This window comes from Stenella coeruleoalba, assembly GCF_951394435.1.
Source record: "Stenella coeruleoalba genome assembly, chromosome: 15".
NCBI classification, from domain to species: domain Eukaryota; kingdom Metazoa; phylum Chordata; class Mammalia; order Artiodactyla; family Delphinidae; genus Stenella; species Stenella coeruleoalba.
The window spans coordinates 49,635,449-49,644,528 of record NC_137161.1 but is presented as its reverse complement, the minus strand read 5'-3'; the positions used below and the strand labels follow the sequence as shown (position 1 = coordinate 49,644,528).

At 58.8% G+C, this 9,080-nt stretch overlaps 1 protein-coding gene across 1 annotated transcript; it reads right to left on the bottom strand.

The window, feature by feature from the left end:
* Positions 1-344: 344 nt before the first annotated feature.
* Positions 345-2,485, bottom strand: MSLN (mesothelin; the record flags this gene model as incomplete). The annotated part of the gene is made up of 7 exons (XM_079945445.1): positions 345-571; positions 696-863; positions 1,185-1,312; positions 1,391-1,594; positions 1,638-1,864; positions 1,956-2,134; positions 2,401-2,485. 7 exons carry the CDS (start codon positions 2,483-2,485, stop codon positions 345-347), a joined length of 1,218 nt encoding a protein of 405 aa, XP_079801571.1.
* Between the last annotated feature and the right edge of the window lie 6,595 nt (positions 2,486-9,080).

Sequence of the window (9,080 nt, the reverse complement as noted above, 5' to 3'; positions counted from 1 at the left end):
GGGTTGCAACCCAGGGAACACTGTCAACTGGGCCACAGCCATCAGGGCCCTCCCACCCAGTTCTCAGAACACCACAGGGCACCTCTTCGAGGGGGGATGGGGCTTCTTTTATTGAGCTCTGGTGCCCTCGGGGTCAGACAGAGACCACCCAGGCCTACTCCCAGCCAGGTGGTGTCTCCATGGCAGGGCCCAGTTCCCAGAGCATAGCAGTGGGGTCAGTTCAGGATCAAGGCCAGGAGCCGACTTGGGGTCACAGTGAGCACAGGTCCAGGTCCTAGTCTGAGGAGGTGAGGGCCTCCGGAGGAGTCCTCTGCACAGAGAAGAGGTGACTCAGACCCTGCCCCTCACTCTGCCCGACACCACCCGGCTGGCCACCCCAGCCCACCTCGGACGTTGAAGTCCAGGACCAGGTAGCCGTTGGGGGTGCCGCCGTGGAGCCCCAGCCCCAGACTGTCCAGGTCCTCCTGCGACTGCCAGGAGATCCAGTCCCGCAGTGGGCTGTTCCCCTCCTTAGCCTTCAGGCCCACCAGGTTTGCACCCAGAAGTTTCTGCACCTCAGCAATGGTCACGGCTGCCAAAGCCCCCAGACAGGGCTCAGGGTCTGCCTGCCTTTCCCCAGAAGGCTGCTGTCCTCTACTGTGTCCAAACCATCCCATGCTGCCCCACCCACAGACCCTTCCTTGGCCCTTCCAGACTTCGGAGGGGGCTTTGGCTGCCTCTCCTGAGAGCCCGCCACACCAGAGGCCCTGCCCTTCTCCATGGCCCTACCAGCACAGCCTCTCTCTGCAGCTTCTTGAATGTGGCCACATCCATGTTTATGTTCTGCTGACTGAGAACCCACAGGTCCTCCATGGGGGCCCCACCTGCCCACGGGGAGAGGGGCCCCCAAGTGTGAGACCTTGCAGCAACCCCCAGTCTCACCCTCTGACAACAGGCTACCAGAAGCCAATTCCTTTACCAAGAGTCCCTTTTCCTAAGAAATTCCTGGGACCCTGGTTTGCCTGGTGACCACCTGACCCTCTGGGTTGGAAGATAGGCTGGGGGTGCCCAGAACTCACAGGGTCTCAGCCTACACACACTTGGAGGGATGGAGGGCACATTGACCACCAGTCACACCACCAGCAGGCTGCCCAATGAGAGGGGGAGCCTCAGGGATCACGCCCCCCACGTCCTCCCGGGCTCACCCAGGTAGGGCTTGATCCTTGTGAAGTATTCAGACCCGCTCATGTTCTGGAAGGCGATGTGGGCCTTGGGGTAGAGGACAGCCATCTGCCATGGGCTGCATGTGTCCAGGTCCTGGGGCCTGGTCGCCCTGAGGAGGCAGCATAAGGCCGGGCAGTGAGCTCGGAGCACAGCACACCCACCACACCTGACAGACCCCAGGACTCACCAAACAACGTTGAGCTGCGTGAAGCCCAGCTGCTCAGGGCTGAGGAGGCACAGGTAGGTAGCGGGGAAGGTGGCCAGGGTGTCCAGTGTGGCCTTGTCCAGCTGGCCCCCTCCCCCTACATAGCGGGCAATGAGGGCGGCCACCTGTGGGAGGAGGCCACTCAGTGGCGTGGAGCAGGGAGAGACATATCCCCTGGGGCCTGCACAACCTCACACCCTGTGCAACCCCCAGGCCTGTACCACCTCACACTCTGTGCCCCCCAGGCCTGCCCAACCTCAAACCCTGTGCCTTCCCCTCCCCACCTCCGCAGCCAGTCACCCGAGCATCCATCCCATGCCCTTTGCTGACTTTGAGCAGAGATTTCACGGTCTCCAGGGAAGTCACATTCCACTTGTGGATGTCCTCGGGGGTCACCCAAAGGAAGAAGTACCTCAGGTGCTGGATCAGGGACTCAGGGTACCCCTGTGGGTAGAACTTCCGGGTGAAGGGACTGTGACGGCCGCCGCCACTCCCCGGGCAGCTGGGAAAACTGTGCTACAGCAGGCAGGCGGGAGTCCTGAACTACCTCATCCAATTTGCGCTTGAAAATGTGCAGCTGCTGGTAGGTGAAGGGCACCAGGTTCACCTGGTCCATCTGAGCGGCCAGCAGGGCTCCGTCCACACAAGCCTCCAGCTCCCACTCCTCGTAGAAGACAAGGTTTTCGTCCAACACTTGGGCCTTCCGCCCCGGGGGGCAGGCCTTCTCTGCAGGGGCAGGCAGTGGGTTGGGGGCTGGCCATCTCCTGTCAACCTCCTCTTCCTTCTGCACCCACGCTGAGACCCTGGGCACCACATGACTCTCCAGGCCTCAGTTTACCCATCAGCAAAATGGAGCAATTTTGTTCACTCTCCTGCATTGTCATGATTGAATGAGTTGAGTGGCTAGGAAGGGCTGCAGGTGTGGACAAGTGAGACCTCACAATGCTAGCTCCCCATCCCAGTCTCCCCACGCAGCTGGGCACCGTGCTCACTCTCTGTGCACCGCTGGGCCCTCAGAAGGATGATGGTCACCTCAGGCCGCTGCCAGGACAGGTCCCATTGCAGCCATGGGGTCATGACACCCTGAGAACAGAGCAGGGCTGGGACTGAGCCGCGAGTGTCCTGGCTTCCAAGGACCCCCACCCAGGGCCAGAAAACCCTCCCCTGATTCCCCAGAGGGGCCTTACCAGTTCCGTGTCTGCAGCCTGGGCCCTGGAAAGTAGCACCCACCCTGCAGGGGAAGGGACACCAGGCTCGAAGGGATGGCAGGGGCTCCACCCAGGGTAGGAAGGAGGCAAAGCCGGCCCCTTCCAGCCCCATGCACACTCCATGGGTGTGGAAGCAGAGGGTTAGGCCCCTCACCCTATGGTGTCACGGCCCATGACACCGAACCAGGGAGCACAGGCCTCCCACATCCTCCTCCTGGGGCCCCTCTGCTCAGGGCAGGCAGAAACCTGTCCCATGGGCACCCTTAGTTTGGCCTGTGCCCCCATCACCACCCTGCCTCTGCCTCCAACCCCATAGGGCACTGTGGTGCAGCGGGGGTGCCAGACACAGTCATCTCTGGGGGCAGAGACAAGGCTAACAGCCTGCCTGGGACTCAAGGCACCTGCCGAGATTCAGGACACTTCTCTGGAATCAGGGGCACCTGCCCAGGACTCGGGACACCTGCCCGGGAAGGGGCTGGGGGGCACTGCCCACAGCCGGAGAGGATGTGTAGAGCAGGTAGAGCCTTTCCTAAGGCCCCGACCCCCTGAGGACCCTTGGCTGCCCTCTGTGCTCTCTGCACACCAGCGTTTTGCGGCAACCCGCCCTCATGACTCACCGAGGCAGAGAAGAAGCAAGAGGCTGCCGTGGGTGGGAGTCCCACAGGACCCCAGGCGGGGTTGAGCAGTCTGCAAGGCCACAGTCTGTGGAGGACAGCCACTCTGATGTCCCCCCTGCTTCCCCGCCCCCACCATGTCACCCTACCCATGACTGCCCCGGGCCAGTGCGGGGCCTCGGGGGGCTCCCAGGTCAAACCTTCACAGGCCTCCACAGCAGTGTCTGTGCTGCCGCTGGCCCTTCTCTCAGAACCAACCAGCAAGCCTGCCCCGCCCCCTCCGGGAAACTGGCCCCTCAGCCAGGGGTGTCAGGTCTGAGTCAGCCTGGCCCCCAGCTGTGAGGGCCCCAGTGGGCAGCCAGCAGCTGGCGCCTGTCTTCTCTCCCTGCAGGGCAGGGCAGCGCAGGACAGGGCAGGAGAGTTTCGTGCGAGGAGGCAGGACCGCCTCTGGCTCTGGCTGGCCTGTTTCCCCCACTCAAAACAGGGGAGCTGGGCTTCCCTGGTGGCACAGTGGTTGAGAGTCCGCCTGCCGATGCAGGGGACACGGGTTCGTGCCCCGGTCCGGGAAGATCCCACATGCCGCAGAGCGGCTGGGCCCGTGAGCCATGGCCGCTGAGCCTGCGCGTCCAGAGCCTGTGCTCCGCGACGGGAGAGGCCACAACAGTGAGAGGCCCGCGTACCGGGAAAAAAAACAAAAAACAAGGGAGCTGAGCAGTTCTGGGCTGGGGGTCAGGCTGAGCGACCCCTCACCCTGCAGCGTGGCCACCCTCCCCTCCCACCCACAGCCGCAGGTGCTGGGCTTTGTGCAAACCCAGGGCCCTGCGCAAACCCAGGGCCCTGCCAGCTGGACAAGGCTGGCAGGGCCCACCAGCCCACTGCTTTCCCTTCTGAGGTCGCTCCCAAAGCAGAGGCCTGGGCAGTACCAGAGGGAGTTCCCTGGTAGCCTAGCAGTTAGGACTGCAGGCTCTAACTACCGTGGCCCGGGTTCAATCCCTGGTCAGGGAACTGAGATCCCATATGCCATGTGGCATGGCCAAAAAAAACAACAACAAAGGGTGATACCCTTTCCCACCTGCCAGCCCTTAGGGTGGGGCAGTGGGTGGGCATTCTGGGAAGACCCCCGTGTGCTCTCTGAAGTGGGGTTTGGGGCCTGTGGACAAGTGTGGGTGGCAGGTGGGTGGGGAGCCGCTCCCCACAGAATATTGTCCCCGAGTAGATAGGGGCCTGCAGGAGACCAAACTGCCTTCCACACCTGCCCCTCCCAAGAAGGCCTGGAGCCAGAGGCCACCTAGGGCTGGTGGAATGGAACCATCCCTTCCCCCAAACCTTCACCCAGGCCTGTGTCGGCCCCACCCCTGGCTCAGAAATTGGTGGGGGGGGGGAGGGCACAGAAATTGGCGGTGGCGCGGGGGGGGGGCACACTTATGCTTCAGCAACCCCTTTCAGCAGGGCAAAGAGCCCAGCCTGCGGGGAGTGTCCTGGGGAGCTCCCCTCCCCTACCAGGCCCCCAGAACAGAAAAGAGGCAGTTGAGTGGGGCCCCTGCCCCCGGGGTGGGTAAGGCCAAGCAGGAGCTATGCCTCCCCCTGCTGTCTCCCCTCAGCCCCCACTCCAGCCCCGTGTAACCAGGGACCCCTTGCACCCCAGGTAGGGGCTCCCTCAGAACCCCTGCAGCCCACCGTGGGCCCTAGAATCTGCAACCTTCACACCTCCTACCCCCAGATAGGCCAGGCTGGGGCCACAAAGGCACCTCAGCTGTCTTAGGGCTGCAGCTTACAGAGTGGCCCAAGTGTGACCTGCCAGAGTCACGTCTGTTTCAGGCAGTCCAGGGCACGCATATTTGTGTGACAAGGAAACAGTCCCCTCACCATGCTCTGTCTCCTTATCCAAGGCTGCTCGCATGCTTCCCTTTCTGGTACCTGGGATGGTCCCATCTCCAACCCTGAGTCCTTCAAGACCAATGTCCACCTGGTCATCTGTCACTCATTAACCACCTGCACACTCCCTGAGTGCCTACGGCATGCTGGGCCCTGCAGAGATGCTGGCACATGCTGGAGCAGGTGATTCGAGCCCTGCCCAGGACCTGGGGGTGGGCCTGCCTGCTAGCATGTGGGGTCTGGGGTCTGAGTGGACCACAAGCTCATCAGAGTGGCATGTGAGGTAGAGGCAGCTGTGTCAGTGACAGAGGAATGGCCAGCTCCAACCCTGAGCCTAAGAACCATGAGCTCACAGCCTTCAGCAGGTGTGCAGCTGCAGGACACTGGCTGAAGCTCTCTCCTACCCCACCTGTCTCACCCACCCCAGCCCAACTTCGGTCCCCAAGGTCTGGCCCTCAAGTGGTGGCAAATGAAGTCAGACCACATTCCCTGCCAGCCTCAGGCCTGTCTGGTGAGAGCGGGAAGGGGCACGGATCACAGGTTTAGGGTCTTCGATGCAGGGTCATTTAGTCTTCCCCAAGCACAGAGATGCTGTGTGGCTAGCCTGGGGTCACACAGCATGTCAGGAGCAGCTGGGGCAAGGGTAAAGCTGACCGAAGGCACAGCCCTCTGAGGCCAGGGGAGCTTGTCCTCGCTGCTCCCCAAGTGCAGTGAGGACTAGGGTGGAGGAATCCATATGGTGGGCAGGGATGGGGGCTGCCCTACCTCCCCCAGCCTGCTTGTTTGGGTCCCAGTACCAGCCTCCGCCTAATCCCTGCTCCCACCCAGAGCTGCTTGGCTGGAGGTACTGAAGGAGGTGTCCCCTCCCTCACCTCCCCCAGCATGCCCTCCATCATGATCCCACCCCACACAGACGAGGCCAAGGTTCTGCGCATCTTCTGATTCGGTTTCCTCAACTGGGAAGCAGCAGGGCAAGAGGTGGGAGCCTCTGGGGTCTGTCAAGGGAAACGAACAAGGCTCGGGCCAGCAGTGCTCAGGCCATAGGAATGCGTGGGTGGAGGCCTGGGGAGGGGCTGCAGGAGGCGGGGTGGGGGGTGGGGGGGAGCCACCTCTGCCTCTCCCTCCCTGGGCAGTCATGGGAGCTCCAGGCGGGCTGACCCGTCAGGTACCAGGCATGTGTGTGGAGCCAAGGCCTCACCTCGTGGGGTCTTACTCTCCCTTCTCAGGTGGTACAACAGAGGTTCAGTGCCGAAGAGAGGCCACAATTGCAGGGCAAGGCAAGGGCGTGGTCCCCGTCTCCACCCACCCACAGCTGGTGCCCTGAGGGTCTCCACCCCAGTCAGCAGGATGTGACTCCCTGACTCCCAGGGGTGAGTTCCAGGCTCAGGTTGGCGTGGTGGTGCAGTGGTCAGGTGGAGGGCTGCAGGAGCTCACCTGCCCAGGCACTGGCCGTCTCCCGGATGGGAGGTGGAGGCTACCTCTGTGCTGGCCAGACGCCAGTGTCCGCATGCGGATCCTGGCACCACAGCCTTTGTGTGCGCCCCTGGAGTCAGAGTCCCTGGTGGCTCCCTCGATCCCCCCACCCCGCCCCCCTGCCCTCCTATACTTTTGTGAATAGGAATTCCCTGTGTGGAATCTGTCTGGTCTCTGACCTCTCTCCGTGGGCTAGGTTTTCTATTATGTACAGTCGAGCCAAATGCTAATTAGTACAGAATTCAGGAAGGCTGCCAGGTACAAGAACCAACTCCCAGAAAGAGTAAGTGCCTTTAAAAAAAAAAAAGTCCTGTCCATAGATAACAACTGAAAAATTCTGGACAAAATATAAAAAAATAGTTCCCTGAGGGCTCTGGGGAGTGAAGGAAAGAAGCCAGATTTTGGACGGGAATTGATACTTGATGGAAAATGCCAGAGTGGATTTCCCTTTGTGGGTGTGGCTTTGTGGTGTGCGGTGCTCAAACACCAGCAGAAATCCCACCATCTTTCTGGCCGAAAGAGCCAAAGGAAGGAGCCCAGAATAACCAGACAGCAGAGAGCGGTGGAGAACTCTGAAAAGGAGAGAGCCAGAGGAGGGGACCCCAAATTCTGTGTACCAACTCTACCCAGGCCTCTTGCCGACCCCTGAATCATGTGTGTGCAAGGTAGACAGCTCAAATGACAAACTGGCCAAGACTGAGCTCTGCACTCTTTGGGAGTGGCAGAGGTCACAGTTCAAGTATGACCAAGTTCATTGCCTGCCCAAACAGAAGCAGCAACAGTCTTTGTAGGAATATAACAGAATGCAGTGTCTACACAACAGAACAGTCACAATGTTCATAATGAAATCAAAAACTGCTCGGCACAGGGAGAGCTGGGAGACTGACCCATTCTCCAGGGAAAAGAATCTGCTCAGGCTACGGTAAGACAGTATTAGAATTACCAGACAATAAGGTCATGGAAAAATGGGTTCTCATGAATGCAAAGGTAGGAAAAAAATGAAAATATTTTTAAAAGAACCAAATAGTAAATTTTAGAAATGAAAAATACAAAATCTGGAATTTAAAAATTCACTAGATGGACTGGACACACCTGCCAGGTGTGTCCAGGATCAATCACTTCCAACTGAGGGTTAGGTGGGGCCCCCCAATTGCACAGTTAAATGAATTTTGAGATGTGGATGGAAGGTTCCTCTGTGCCCACTTGCAGGAACTGCAGTTTGAGCCCAAAAGACACAGCGGCTGCAATGTGGGTGGGAATGAACAGTTCACGTCCTGTTTTAACTTTGATGGCACAGGAGGCGTATGAAACATGTTACTTTTGTTGCTAAAATGATGGTCACGCAGTACGTGTTTTGCGTGTAAGCTCTGTTTTCCCTTGTAATTTTAGGTTGCCTTCATTAAGAAACACTATCAGGGGACTTCCCTGGTGGTACAGTGGCTAAGAATCTGCCTGCCAATGAAGGGCACACAGGTTTGATCCCTGGTCCAGGAAGGTCCCACATGCCACGGAGCAACTAAACTTGTGCACCACAACTACTGAGCCTGCGTGCCTAGAGCCCATGCTCCACAACGAGAGAAGCCACCGCAATGAGAAGCCTGTGCACCACAACGAAGAATAGCCCCCGCTCGCCGCAACTAGAGAAAGCCGTGCACAGCAACAAAGACCCAACACAGCCAAATAAATAAATAAATTTATTTTTAAAAAAGGAACACTATCAAGTCAGAAGCAAAAGCTAAATTCCAAAGCCATTTGGTGTTCAATAATTCAGGTTAAAGGAACAACGTTGAATTGTATGCTTTAAGTGGGTAAGTTGCATGGTGTGGGAATTCTTTCTCAGGAAAGCTGTTTTGTTTTGTTTTGTTTTTTGTAGTACGTGGGCCTCTCACTGCTGCGGCCTCTCCCGCTGCGGAGCACAGGCTCCGGACGCACAGGCTCAGCGGCCATGGCTCATGGGCCCAGCCGCTCCGCAGCATGTGGAATCCTTCCAGACCGGGGCATGAACCCGCATCCCCTGCATCGGCAGGTGGACTCTCAACCACTGCGCCACCAGGAAGCCCCAGGAAAGCTGTTTTTAAAAGACAGTCCAAAGATCTGAACAGACAGTTCATAAAAGAAGACGTGTGAATGGCCGATAAGCACATGAAAAGATGCCCAACTCACTGGGGAGATGCAGATCAAACCCCACACAAGACACACCCGCCAGAACGAGGACACTTAAAGGGTCTGACAAGGAAAGTGTGTCTTGGGCCTGGGGCAGTGGGACTCACATCTGGTGGTGGGAGCACAAGGCAGTGCGGGCATTTCTGCTGCGCATTTTTTGTTTTTGTTTGGCCACGCCATGCAGCTTGTGGGGTCTTAGTCCCCCGACCAGGGATCGAACCCAGGCCCCTGGCAATGGAAGCGCAGAGTCCTAACCACTGGACCGCCAGGAAGTCCCTTGACTAAGTTATTTATTAAAGCCATCTCCTGCCATAAGTAAAGGGACAGAAGATCAGTATA